The sequence below is a fragment of the Mobula birostris genome, chromosome 9, assembly GCF_030028105.1.
Source record: "Mobula birostris isolate sMobBir1 chromosome 9, sMobBir1.hap1, whole genome shotgun sequence".
Taxonomy (NCBI): domain Eukaryota; kingdom Metazoa; phylum Chordata; class Chondrichthyes; order Myliobatiformes; family Myliobatidae; genus Mobula; species Mobula birostris.
The window spans coordinates 87640317-87655378 of NC_092378.1; the positions used below are offsets into that span (position 1 = coordinate 87640317).

A 15062-nucleotide genomic window follows, 5' to 3' on the forward strand; every position below is an offset into this window, starting at 1 on the left:
AACAAATCATTCAGTGATTAACTATGCTACATTCATGGTCTATACTGAACACATAGAAGATCTATTCTTCCCATTATCTAAGTCCAGTAGTAGCATTTTTAGTCTTGAGTTAACTCCTACTGCTGACACTTGGAGCTTTCCTGAGAGTGTGCTGCACCAATGGGGACACTGACTTAGAAATTCTACCTCTTTAGAAAAGGAGTGTTGAATATATGATTCACAGTGGTTGGAAGACATTTTACACCAAGTACCCCTCTGCAAAATTCTACTCTGTACAGCATCTGAGGTGCTACATAGAAAAGCTTGTTCATGAAGACCCTTTCTTGGCTCGAGGCATCATGCAAGAAAGATTTAGGACCTTAAAGTACATGTTGGGACATTGTGACGTGGGTAAAGTTATTCACAATCAGAACAATTACATGGTGGTATGGATAGAGGTGGGAAGGAGAATCAGGATGGAGATCTGGTGTTCGTGGTGTTGGTTGAGGGGAATCCTGAGTTTGGGGGCTTGGGAAAGAGCACAGACACTGAATTGCAACTGGTTTTCATCAATTAGGCTATTTGTCCAGGTCTCCTTTCAGTATCATTGAAGGATCCTGGACCCTTTTACTGTATACCCCTGTGCATTAGTGTGCCAAATGTATACAGAGGCAAGACTGCAGACCACAATTACGCCAAGAATTTGACTGTATTTAGCTTTCCAATGAAACGCTATTGCGCACATCAACTGTTGGCGCACTATTTCTCTCTGCTCCAGAAGATAACTCCAAACTCCTGAAATTTTCAGACGACACAACTGTCATTGGCCTTATCCGAGACGGTGATGAGTCTGCATACAGACGGGTGGTGGAACGGCTGGCCCTCTGGTGTGGTCAGAACAATCTGGAGCTAAATATGCTCAAGACTGTGGAGATGACAGCGAACTTCAGGAGGAGCCCCCCAATACTCCCCCCACTCACTATACTCAACAGTATTGTGTCTGCTGCTTCAGGTTTCTGGGTGTCACAATCTCCCAGGACCTGAAGTGGACACCCAATGCGGATACTCTTATCAAAAAGGCTCAGCAGAGGTTGTATTTCCTACATCAACTCAGGAAGTACAACCTGCCTCAGGAGCTGCCGATTCAAATCTATTCAGGAATAATCCAGTCTGTTCTCTGTTCATCCATCACTGTCTGGTTTGGATCAGCTACCAAACAAGACAAGAATAGACTCCAAAGAAGTGTCAGGTCTGCGGAAAGGATTGTTGGTGTGAAGCTGCCCTTGATCCAGGACTTATATGCATCTAGGGTCAGGAAGCGAGCAAGCAGTATCATTGTAGACCCATCACACCCTGGACATCACCTGTTCCAACTCCTTCCTTCTGGTAGATGCTTTGGATCACTGTATGCCAGGACAAATAGGTAAAAGAACAGTTTCTTTCCGTATGCCATCAGTCTTATGAACACTTGAATTTTAGTCTATTATAAACCAAGTCCACCTGTACATACACAGGTATACCTCATTGTATATAGTTCACGATTATTTGCACTATCGTTTTGTTTGTTTTTTGATTCTGTACAGCGAGAGCTCAGGGAAACCGGCATCAAATTCCCTGTATGTGTCCACATACTTGGTGATAATAAAGGATTCTGATTCTGATAATGGATTCTCCTGATAAAGGGTCTTGGCCCAACATGTTGATTGTGCATTTTACTCCATAGATGCTGCCTAACCCGCTGAGTTCCTCCAACATTTTGTGTGTGTTGCTCAATGGGTTCGCATTCTCTGCAATACTTTACCCAATAATTATTCCCCATTCAGCATCATCACAACACATCTGATCATTATACTGGCTGATTGAGGGACCTTGCCGTGTACATTTTGACAGCCTTATTTCCCTGCATTATAACAGTGAGTATGCTGCAAAATACTGCATTGCCTGCAAAGCAGTGGGATATCCAGAGGTCATGAAGAATACAAAATGCAAATTTATTCCTTCACTTCTTTAAATAATGAATGCTGATAATAACGTGAGCACAAAAATAATCTGGAGCTGTCACTGAACACATAGCAGGCAGTTAAAGAGGTTGTAAAGTTTAGATTCTGACAAGGCACTATTTTGTGTAACTCTGCTTGAATGTTGGAGGGATCAGAAAAGGTCAATCACTGACATTTTTTACTACCTGGTTTTAATTTCACCCTTTCTTTTCAATATCTTGACTCAATTTCTGGACCTTCTGTCCTGTGAACATCTTTCAGCACCCTCTCCAAAATAAGCTATTCTTCATTTCATCCTTAGCATTGAGGATTGGCAGGCTATTCTACCTCAGGGGAGGGGGTAGGATACCAAGGTCTACCCTGCCATTTGCTGACAACAGTTACTGTACAATTTGTAGGGAGTTACAAGGGTGATGTCTTGTAACCACAACCTACAGTAACAAATCCAAGAATGAAATCACAAGATATGCCAGAATGCCAGTTAGTCACAGATGTTTGCCAGACATAGATTCCCTAAGTGACAATATTTAATAGCTTGGTTCTGGCTTACTTTTTCTCCACTGTATCATTATTAGTTAGCAGAAGTCGGAGTCTTTGAATCTGAAAAAAACAGAAAAAAGTCTGTGTAAAATACAGAGAGTTGATTGTAAAACCTGTTTTTATTACCAGGAAGAGCCTTTAAACTCAACATAAAGAGTGCCACAGATGCAGCGCATAGCACAATGTTATTACAGCTTGGGGTATTCTGGAGTTCAATTCTGTCGCTGTCTGTAAAGAGTTGTACATTTTCCCAGTGAATTGCAAGGGTTTTCTCCCGGTGCTTGGGTTTCTTGCCGCAGTTCAAAGGTGTATAGGTTAGTAGGCTAGTTTAGGTTAATTGGTCATTGTAAATTATCCTGTGATTAGGCAAGTGTTAAAAATAGATGGGTGGTGTGGCTCATCGGGCCAGAAGGGCCTGTTCTGCATTGTATCCCTAAATAAAATGAAAATAAATAAAATAAAATGCTATATATGGTGTATCAGACTGTATATTATTGCTCAAGGAGAACAATATGCAGAGATGGGAAAATTGTCAGCTCTCAAAACCCTATTGACTTAATCAGTGAAGTTAAAATAACAAGCACAAACATATTGTGCACTCACCTCCTCGTAGAATGTCTCCATAGCAATCTTCATCTCTTCAATATTAGTGGTCTTCAAATCAGTTTGTAATTTGCTGAAGGACATTCGGAAATACAGAGTGAACATTGACACCATATGTTAGTCAATGAGTGTGAAGCAGGAAACAGTGCACAAACTTATGATTTAAATTACTGCAGCAACCATCAAGCATATAAGTAATTTAGATTTGCATAGGACTTTTTAACATAGGAAAACGTCCCAGGTTCTTCATAGAAACATTATCAAAGAAAATTTGATGCAAGCATCATAAGGAGCTATTAGGATAGATAATAAAACATTTGGTCAAAGAGATGTGCTTTAAAGAAGGCTATCAAGAGGTGGAAATGCATAGAAAGAAAATTCCATCGCTTACGACCTTGTCAGCCGAAGATCAATGATGAAAGCGAATTAGAGAATGCCCTATATGGGATATGGGCTGACTGGTAAGATCAGTGGTATATTATCAATTGTCAGAAATAAAGGAATTCAGATATCCCTGATGGTTATGGGACCAGAGAAGTTCATTTTGGTAGGTACAGATGAAACAATGTAGGGATTTAGTATGGTAGGGAGACTTCTGTAGCAAAGTGCAGCAGATTGAAGACAATTGCTGAGTAGAGAATACTCGGAAACTTTATTGACTCCAATTAACAAGAGTGCAGTCATCAACCATAATTGACAGGGAATTTTCCTGATTATCCCCATTCTGGCAGGGACTTAAGAGTGCCACAATAAATGATACTATAGCCTCTAAACTCTAATATAATGTTCACTCCCCCATCCCCATAATTCCCTTTATGATCAAACATTTATCATTCTGAATCCAGACTCAGCAAATGACCATTCTCAGCCCTCTAAAATGGAGAATTCCAAACTTTCAACCGAATCTAAAAAGCTGCCAGGGGTCTGGGAACCAGAGCCCCAGGTCAGTGAGTGGAAGATCGAAGCAGAAGGCAGATGTCAGGACAAGTATTGAAAGGCAAAATTGAAATAATAAGTACGATGGGTCAGACAGTTTGAAGTGTGTATATTTAAATGCTAGGAGTATAATGGGTAAGGATGATGAACTGAAGAGCATGGATCTGTACACAGAACTGATATTGTTGCCATTACTCAAACTTAGTTGAGAGAGTGATAGGAATGGGTGATGAAAGTTCCAGGTTTTCAAAGTTTTAGAGAAGATAGAGGAAGAGGTAAAAGAGGAGGTGGAGTTGCACTACTAATCAGGGACAATATCACAGCTGCATTCAGAGAAGACATAATGGAGGGGTCAGACACTGAGTCCATTTGAGTGGAACTCAGAAACAGGAAGGATACAATCTCACTGATGGATTGTACTACAGGCCCCCTAATAGCCACCAGGACATTGAGGAACCGATATGTGATCAGATTAAGGAAGTGTGTAAAAATAATTGGGTTGTTTAATGGGGGGCATCAACTTCCCTATAAACTGGGACCTTCTTAGTGTAAGGGGTTTAAGATGGAGCTGAATTTCTTAAGTGTATCCAGGAAGGTTTCTTAAATCAAAATGGGAATGGTCCATCGAGAGGGAGGGCCTATACTGGACCTGGTGTTGGGTAATCAGTCTGGCCAGGTGACTGACCTTTCAGTGGGTGAACAGTTAGGGAACAGTGACCACAACTCCTTTAACTTTCAGGATAGCTATAGTTTGAAAGTTAGGTATGGTCCTTGTGGAAGAGTTTTAAAATGGAGTAGGGCAAACTATGAGGGCATTAGGCAGGAACTAAGAAGTGTTAATTGGGAGCATCTATTCTCTGGGAAGTCCACACCAGACATGTGAAGAGTGTTTAAAGATCAATTGCACAGAATACAGGAAAGGTATGTTCCTGTTAGTAGGAAGAACAGGGATGGAAAGATAAGAGCACCTTGAATGTCCAGAGAGGTGATGAATTTAGTCAAGAAGAAAAAGAAAAAATATATAAAGCTTTAGATTCAAACAAAGCACATGAGCAGTATAATGAGCTGTAAACTGTTCGACAAAGTCCCTCATAGGAGGCTAATCCAGAAGATTAAGATGCATGGGATCCGTGGCAAATTAGCTGTTCGGATTCAGAACTAGCTTGCGCATGGAAGACAGAAGGTAGTGGTTGAAGGGACTTACGCGAGCTGAAGGTCTGTAATTAGTGAAGTTCCGCAGGGATCTGTTGTGGGACCTCTGCTGTTTCTGTTGTAAGTAAGTGACCCGGATGAAAATGTAGATGTGGGGGTTAGTAGATTTGCAGATGATACCAAGATTGATGAAGTTGTGGATACTGTAGACTGGCCAAGAATACAGCACAATATAGACCAGCTGCAAATATAGGTTGAAAAATGGCAGAAGGAATTCGGGGAAATAGGAGATAGTATACTGCTAAGGGCAAGGTCCTTAACAGCGCTGCTAAGCAGAGAGATCTTAGGATCCAAGTTCATAGTTCCTTGAAAGTAGCTACACAGTTCAATAAGGTGGTTACGAAGGCTTATGGGATGCTTACTTTTATTAGTCAAGGCACTGAATTATTGTTCCAACTTTATAAAATTCTGGTTAGGCTACATCTAGAGTATTGCATAGAGTCTGGTTACCCCACTATAGAAAGAAAGTTGAGGCTTTGGAGAGGATGCAGAAGAGGTTTACCAGGATGGTGCCTGTTATAGAGGGCATGTGCTATCACGAGAGGCTGGATAACTTGGGTTGTTTTCTCTGGACTGTTAGAGGCTAAGGGGAGAGATTATGAGAGGCATAGATAGAGGGGACAGAGGATATCAGTTTCCCAGGGTTGAAATATCTAATACCAGAGGGCAGGTATTGAAGGTGAAAGGGGTTAGGTTCAAGGGGGATGTGAGGGGTAAGATTTTTACTCAGACTCGTCGATGCCTGAAATACGTTGTCTGGTATGGTGGTTGAAGCTTTTAATAGACATTTGGATAGGCACATGGATGTAAGGAAGATGGAGGGATATGGACATGATGTAGGTATGAGGGATCTGTCTTTGGGTGTTTTTGATTTGCTTTTTAGCTGATTGACCACAACGTTGTGGGCTGAACAGCCTGTTCCTTTGCTGTAGTCTTCTATGTTTTAATACCCTAGTTCTAGACTGTCCATTTAAAGTAAACAGCCTCTCAATCTCTACTCTAGCTGTCTACTATCAAATTTTATAAATTTTAATTAGATCTTCTGATTCCAGAACTAACAGGAATTTCTGCTGACCAGAAAACTCGAAGGGTGGTCTGATAGAGGTCCTTTATTTCAATACAAAAAAAAACTCCTTTTGATAGGAAAATCAAAAAGAGGGGACAATTTAAAATTTAATCTTGTGCATTTGAAAATGAAATCATAAAGAACCCTTTAGCTCAATAGGTAGTGCAATTGGTTGCAAAGATGGAACTGGCAAGACACAGCAAAGCTTTACAAGCAGCAAACAAAACTACTAACAATTCTACTAAATACACTTTTTTCATGACATTGCTGAGCCTCTGGCGATGATCTTTGCATTATCAATGGGGACGGGAGAGGTTCCAGAGGATTGGAGGGTTGTGGATGTTGTTCCTTTATTAAAGAAAGGGAGTAGAGATAGCACAGGAAATTATAGACCAGTAAGTCTTACTTCAGTGGTTGGTAAGTTGTTGGAGAAGATCCTGAGAGGTAGAATTTATGAACATTTGGAGAGGTGTAACATGATTAGAAATAGTCAGCATGGCTTTGTCAAGGGCAGGTCGTGCCTTACGAGCCTGATTGAATTTTTGAAGATGTGACCAAACACGTTAATGAAAGAAGAGCAGTAGATATAGTGTATATCGATTTCAGCAAGGCATTTGATAAGGTACCCCATACAAGGCTTATTGAGAAAGTAAGGAGGCATGGGATCCAAGGGGACATTGCTTTGTGGATCCAGAACTGGCTTGCCGACAGAAAGCAAAGAGTGGTTGTAGATGGCTCATATTCTGCAAGGAGGTCGGTGACCAGTGGTGTGCCTCAGGTATCTGTTCTGGGACCCTTACTCTTTGTGATTTTTATAAATGACCTGGATAAGGAAGTGGAGGGATGGGTTAGTAAGTTTGCTGATGACACAAAGGTTGGGGGTGTTGTAGATAGTGTGGAGGGCTGTCAGAGGTTACAGTGGGATATTGATAGGATGCAAAACTGGGCTGAGAGTAGCAGATGGAGTTCAACCCAGATAAGTGTGAAGTGGTTCATTTTGGTAGGTCAAATACAATGGCAGAATATAGTATTAATGGTAAGACTTTAGGCAGTGTGGAGGATCAGAGGGATCTTGGGGTCCGAGTCCATAGGACGCTCAAATCAGCTGCGCAGGTTGACTCTGTGGTTAAGAAGGCATACAGTGTATTGGCCTTCATCAATCGTGGAATTGAGTTTAGGAGTCGAGAGGTAATGTTGCAGCTATATAAGGCCCTGGTCAGACCTCACTTGGAGTACTGTGCTCAGTTCTGGTCGCCTCACTACAGGAAGGATGTGGAAACCATAGAAAGGGTGCAGGGGAGATTTACAACGATGTTGCCTGGATTGGGGAGCATGCCTTATGAAGACAGGTTGAGTGAACTTGGCCTTTTCTCCTTGGAGCCATGGAGGATGAGAGGTGACCTGATAGAGGTGTATAAGATGATGAGAGGCACTGATCGTGTGGATAGTCAGAAGCTTTTTCCCAGGGCTGAAGTGGTTGCCACAAGAGGACACAGGTTTAAGGTGCTGTGGAGTAGGTACAGAGGAGATGTCAGGGGTAAGTTTTTTACGCAGAGTGGTGAGTGCGTGGAATAGGCTGCCAGTAACGGTGGTGGAGGCTGATACAATAGGGTCTTTTAAGAGACTTTGGATAGGTACATGGAGCTTAGAAAAATAGAGGGCTATGGGTAAGCCTAGTAATTTCTAAGGTAGGAGACATGTTTGGCACAACTTTGTGGGCTGAACGACCTGTATTGTGCTGTAGGTTTCCTATGTTTCTATGACTATGATTACTGCAGCCTGTAACTTCTCGCTGGGAGGTGTGCTTTTGAACAATCTATATGACTTGGCGTTTTTGAGGTATCCTGAAATATTCAGCAAACTGGACTCTTGAGAACGCAGGTATAGCCGTGGCGGTCATTCTGAAGTGAACTTAGGGCTGGATCAAAGCAGTGGGGCAGTGTGAAAAAGAAGAAATCATGCAAAAATAAAAATAATGAACAAACAACCCACAGAACATGAAAGCAGTAAATGAACTGTTATTTATCAGATTTAAGCACCAAGCCAGATTAAAGAGGTCAGTGCTGAACTGACTCTGCAGGGGCAGCCACCGGCACTCACATCAGCACTGAATCTGGCTCCACTGCAGTGGTCTGTATCCGTTGAGCTTCTGGACCGGCTGCAGCACTAAACTGGCAATGTGGCTATGACCTACTTTTGAAGGTTCTGCAGTTCATGATCTACATATTGTGTTTCCTTTTTTTGTTTGTATGATTGATTTTTTTCCTTTTTCACACATTAGATATAGGGCCGTCTTTGTGGTGAGAGATTTTTTGTGAATTCTACTGTGTTTCTTTGTTTTATGGTTGCCTGTAAGAAGATGAATCTCTAGGTTGTATATGGTATACATACTTGGATAATAAATGTGCTTTGAACTTTGTACTTCAACACTGAGATTTTGGTTGTAGAAGGAGTATCAGTAGACATTAATCAAGTACAGGCTAATGTAGTTGAGATTCAGGTCAATCAGAATTAAAAAGAATGGCAGAGCAGGCCTGAAGAGGTAAATGGACTACTTCTGCTCCTGGGTCCCTACTGTGCAGGGATGCCAGAATATGCACAAACATCAAGACTTACTGTGTTCTTCTAAGTTATGGTGAAAATGCACTATTGAAAGGGATATCATTCACAATCTCAAGTTCAGATGTTCAAACATTGAAAATGCTGATACTTAACAAAGTCAGTGTTCAGTGAGAAGATGTGGAGGCTCACTTGAGGTTTCTGTCAAGTTTCTCTTTCCTTCTCTATTATTACAGTGAGGCTGGATCCCATGGGAGTAGTGAGCTCCTCCTGTATGATGTAAGAGGTTTAGGAGACTTCCAATGTCCCCGATGTGTGCAGCTCTTTACAGATCTTGTAGGGAACTGGGGCTGGATGATCTATGGACCATTCAGGAGAATGAGGAGGTGATAGCTATGAAATACAGGGAGGCAGTCACATCTAAGTTGCAGAAGGCAGGTATGGGTGACTGTTAGGAGAGGTAAAGGAAACAGACAAACAGACAAACCTCAATAACAAGTATACCGTTTTGGATACTATTGGCGTATGACCTACCGAGAAAGCCACAGCAACAAGGTCTCTGGTGCTGAGTTTGACTTTGTGGCTTGAAAATGAAGAGAGGACATCTTGGAGAGATTTTCTACTGAGTCAGTCTGGGTGAAGGTCGGAAATAGGAAAGGAACCATCACTGTATTGGGAGTATTCTACAGACCCTCCAGTAGCAACAGAAACACTGAGCAGCAAATCGTGAGGCAGAATTTTGAAAGGTGCAAAAATAGCAAGGTTGCTGTTACGGGCTACTTCAACTTTCCTAATATTGACTGGAACCTCTTTAATGCAAATGATTTAGATGGGGCAGAAGGATTCCTGACACAATATGAAGGCAGGCTGACTAAAGAGGGGTCATAATGAATCTAGTACTAAACAATGAACCTGGTCAGGTGACAGATTTCTCAATGTGTGAGCATTTCAGAGACAGTGATCACAACTCCCTGACCATTAGCATAGCCTTGGAGAGAGATAGGAACAGATGGTATGAGAAAGTATTTAACTGGGGGAGGGCGAACTATGATGCAATTAAGCAGGAACTTGGGAGTGTTAAATTGGGAACAGATATACTCAGAAATGCACAATGGAAATGTGGAGTTTGTTTAAGGAACGCTTGAATAGGGTTCTGGATAGGTTTGTTCCATTGAGGAAGGATCTTAGGATGGTAGGGTGAGGGAACCATGGTTGACAAAAGAAGTGGAATGTATAATCAAAAGTAAGAAATAGCATACTTAAGGTTTGCGAAGGAAGGATCAGACTGGGCTTTTCATAGTTACAAGGATTTTAAGAATGGACTTACAAGAACTAGAAGGGGGCATGAAAAGGCCTTAGCAAGGAAAACCCCAAGGCATTCTACACATATGTGAAGAACAGGATGATGACTAAAGAAAGGGCAGGACCAACCAGGGATAAAAGACAAAACATGTGCTTGGACTTGTGAGCTCCTTAATAATTACTTTGAACACAGAACCTAGAACAGTACAGGCCCTTCAGCTCACAATGTTGAGCCAAACTTTTAACTTCTATAAAACCCTTCCTACCCACACACCACTCCATTTTACTATCATCCATCTGCCTATCTAAGTGTTTCTTAAATGTCCCTAATGTACTCTACTTTTTCCTCACCAAAGGTGCAGCAATCTCTTCCCTCACTTCCAATAGTAACCTGGAGTATATCTTCTCCAGCCACGGAAATTTATCTATCCTTATTTTTTTTAAAGTTCCAATACATCCACTTTCTTAATGCTGACATACTCTAGCATTTCAACCTGTTTAATGCTAACCACATATTTATCAAGGTCTCTGTCACCGATGAATACTGAAGCAAAATATTCATTAAGGACCTCCCCACCACCTATGACTCCAGGCACATATTTACTCATCTATCCCTGATCAGTCCCACCTTCACTCTATTCTTCTTCCTATTCGTCGCATATATGTCGAATGCTTTGTGGTTTTGCTTAATCCTACAGGCCAAGGCCTTCTCATGCTCAACTCTAGCTCTCCCTAAGTCTATTCTAAATGCCTTCCTGCCTACCTTGTAACCCTCTTGAGTCCTGTCTGATCCTTGCTTCCTAAACCTTAAGTATGCTTCTTTCTTCCTCTTGACTAGATGTTCCACATCTCCTGTCAACCATGATTCCTTCACTCTGCCATACTTTCCCTGTCTCAATGGGACTTGAAACACCTAACGGTCAAATGCTGTACATTCTTTTACCCAGAGAGTTCTCATCTGTGATCCTGACCACAGTTTACATACCACCAGCGGCCGACTATAATCAAGTGCTCACGATACTGCATGATACAAACTTCAAACAAGAAACAGTTCATCCTGATGCATTTCAAATCATAGTTGGAGACTTTAACCAGGTTTGTTTTTGCAAAACCCTGCCCAATTACCATCAGCATATAACCTGTAACACCAGAGGTCCTAATGTACTAGACACTGTTATATTAAGATAAGTAATGTCTACCATTCCATGCCCAGACTGCATTTTAGTAAACAGGATCACTTGGCAGAGGCTAAAGAGCAAAGCTCCAGAGATTAGGACAACAAAGAGGTGGTCGCGGGAAGCAGAGGAGTGGCTATGAGACTGTTTCAAGATCAGTGGTTTGGGCCGTGTACAAGGACTCATTATCTAGGGATCTGAATGAATACATCATGGTTGTAACCAACTTTATTAAAACAGCTGCAGATGAGTGTGTCCCCACAAAATCATTCAGAGTCTTCCCCAACCAGAAGCCCTGGCTGAACTATGAGATCTAAAATCTGCTGAGAGCCAGATCAAAGGCATTCAAGTCTGGTGACCAAGAAAGTTACAAGAGGTCCAGATATGATCTCCAGAAAGCCATCTCCCAAGCAATGTGACAATTCTGGACCAAACAAATCAACAGAGGACGCTTGACAATTGTGGCATGGCTTGACTACAATCATCTCTTTTAAAGTTAAATCAAGCGCCATAGGAGACAGTGGGGCTTTGCTTCCAGGTGAGCTCAATGCCTTCTATCAAAACATGGAGGAACCTATGATTTCAGACTCTGAAGCAGATGTGTGAGCAGCCCTCAGGAGGGTGAACCCACAAAAAGCATCCAGCCCAGATAGGGTACCAGGCCAAGTAATAAAGACCTGTGCCAATCAACTGGCTGGTGTGCTCAATGAGATCTTTAACCTCTCGCTTCGGTAGAGTGTGGTATCCACACAGGCTTCAATTGTACCTGTGCCCAAGAAGAACGCAGTGACCTGCCTCAATGACTATTGCCCAGTAGCACTTACATCCATAGTGATTAAGTGTTCTGAGAGGTTGATGATGAAACATATCAACTTCTGCCTGAGAGGCAACTTAGATCTGCTCCAATTTGCCTACCGGAGCAACAGGTCTGCAGCAGATGCCATCTTACTGTCTTTTCACTCAACCCTGGAACATCTGGTCAGCAAAGATACACATTATCAAATATAGCTCAGCATTCTATACCATCATCTCAACACTAATCAGTAAGCTCCAAGGCCTTGGCCTCAATACCTTCTTGTGTAATTGGATTCTGGATTTCCTCACTTGCAGACTCCAGCTAGTTCGTTTTTGCAACAACATCTCCTCCATGATCTCCATCAGCACAAGGGTGTGAGCTTAGCCCTCTGCTCTACTCACTTCACATTTATGACCGTGACTGCGCACAGCTCCAATGCCATGTTCAAGTTTGCTGATGACAACACTGTCATGGGTCGAATCAAAGATGGTGACAAATCAGTATATAGGGGGGAGACTGAAAATCTGGCTGAATGGTGTCATAACAATAACCACTTACCCAATGTCAGCAAGACCAAGTGCAGATTATTGACCTCAGGAGAAAGAAACCAGAGGTCCATGAACCAGTCCTTATCAGAGGATCAGAGGTGGAGAGGGTTAGCAATTTTAAGTTAATCAGTGTTATTATTCCAGAGGACCTGTCCTGGTCCTAACAGGCAAGTGCAATTATGAAGAAAGCGCGACAGCACCTCTACTTTCTTAGGAATTTGCAGAAGTTTGGCATGACATCTAAAACACTGACAAACTTCTGTAGATGTGTAGTGGAGAGTATATTGACTGGCTGCATCACAGCCTGATATGGAAACACTAATGCCCTTGAATGGAAAACCCTACAAAAATAGTGGATATGGCCCAGTCCATCACAGGTAAAGCCCACCCAATCATTGTGCACATCTACATGAAACGCTTAGCAGGAAAGCATGGACCCCACCCCCCAGGACATGTTCTCTTCTCACTGCCGCCATCAGAAGGTACTCCTCATTGGAGCTGAGTCAGTAAGAAGGTGACTCAGGACTCACACCACCTGGTTCAGGAACAGTTATTATCCCCGAGACACCAGGCTCCTGAACCAAAAAGGATAACTTCATTCACCCACCATTGAAACATTCCCACAACCTATGGATCGCTTTCAAGGACTCTTCATCTCATGTTTTTGATGTTTATTGATTATCATGAAGAGGGAGGAGAAGACAGCGGCATGACGCAGCGCACACAGCCTCTCTGGTGAAATAATATTGTGTTTGTTAAATAGGGGCCGTGCACAATCCTGATTTGATGGAGACAAACGTGAGAAGCACAGAGGAACATCTGGAGAGATTTCTGAAATGCCTGGTTCGCTGCCGCTGCTACTGTGCAATCGAGAATCTCCAGAGGGGAAGGCCCCAAATCCTCGGCTTTGCCTGTTGCTGGCGGCCAGGGCTGGGGTCGAAGCGCTCGGCAGAGATGGTGCTCAGTGCTCGGTATTGGAAGGCTGGTCGGAGGCTCGAAGTTTTCGGACGGGCTGAGAGTTGGACTGTGGTCGGGTGCTTCCAGGATGCTGCATCGGCAAGTTTGCGGCGCTGGAAGCTCATGGCAGGGGGAGTTTTCTTCCTTGTACCGTCTGCGTGAGATGTTGGGACTTTAGAGAGACTTTGAGACTTTTTTTTTACCGTGCCCATGGTTTGTTCTTCTACTAAATTACAGTATTGCTTGCACTTTTGTAACTATATGTTATAATTATGTGGTTTTTGTCAGTTTTTCAGCCTTGGTCTGTCTTGTGTTTCTGTGATATCACACTGGAGGAACATTGTATCATTTCTTAATGCATGCATTACTAAATGACAATAAAAGAGGACTGCGTGTCCTCATAATCTAATCTAATCTATTTATTATTATTATTATTTTTTCTTTTTGTATTGCAGTTTGTTGTCCTCTGCACTCTAGTTGAACACCCTAGTTGAGTGGTCTTTCATTGATCCTGTTATAGTTATTATTCTATAGATTTATTGAGTATGCCCACAAGAAAATGAATCTCAGGGCTATATATAGTGATATTTATGCACTTTGATAATAAAATTTACTTCGAGTTTTGAACAAATCTAACTCGCACTTGATGCAACCTAAACAACCTCCATATTTCTATTATGCATTTTCCTGAGTACATCAGTCCCAAAATTACACTCCCAAATTCCTGCCTAACAGCATCATAAATCCCCTTCCCCAATTAAATACTGTACTTTCCTAAACCATCTGCTCCTATCCCTGTTTAAGGTTATGGTAAGGGTCAGGGAGTTGAGGTTGTTGCCTCCAAAATGTTCACCAAGAGATCTGACACCTGACCAGATTCATTGCCTGGTCCCAGATTCAGTATGGTCTCTCGTAGTCAGCCTGTCTACATATTATGTCAGGAATCCTTCCTCAACATACCAAACTAATTCCACTCCATCTAAACCTTTTGCAATAAGGAGATGCCAATCAATATTAGGGAATTAATATTTATTGGCACCTATTAACCAACAGAAGAAGCAGGACTGGAATTCACAGTGTGCACAACAGCAATCTCAATCTAAGCCATACCCCCCCACCCCCGATGCCAACCCCTAAAACAAAATGTCACTTTTGTGGCACTTCCGGTCAAGATGGTGTCTGCATACAACACTCCTTCAGTCAACTTCTTCTGGACAGATCATGAAACCATACATTTCTCTTCTTGTATGTCTTTTACATTTGTTTTTCATTTTGAATGTTATTCTGGAACCGTTGGAGCCCAAGATTTGCAGTTTGGAGATCATTTGGCACTCTGCAGTCTCTGAAAGGATTCCAGGAGGCAGAGGCAGCATGAACGAACCTCATGGT

At 42.2% G+C, this 15062-nt stretch overlaps 1 protein-coding gene across 4 annotated transcripts in view; it reads right to left on the bottom strand.

The window, feature by feature from the left end:
• The window catches only part of iqce (IQ motif containing E), a 122880-nt gene that overhangs the window by 64642 nt on the left and 43176 nt on the right, over nucleotides 1-15062 (bottom strand). For all 4 annotated transcript variants that reach the window (XM_072268381.1, XM_072268382.1, XM_072268380.1 and 1 more), the window contains 2 exons: nucleotides 3123-3195; nucleotides 2530-2579 (listed from right to left, as the gene is read on the bottom strand). In XM_072268381.1, the coding sequence (XP_072124482.1) occupies nucleotides 2530-2579; nucleotides 3123-3195 (123 nt within the window). The remainder of the gene's footprint in view (nucleotides 1-2529; nucleotides 2580-3122; nucleotides 3196-15062) is intronic.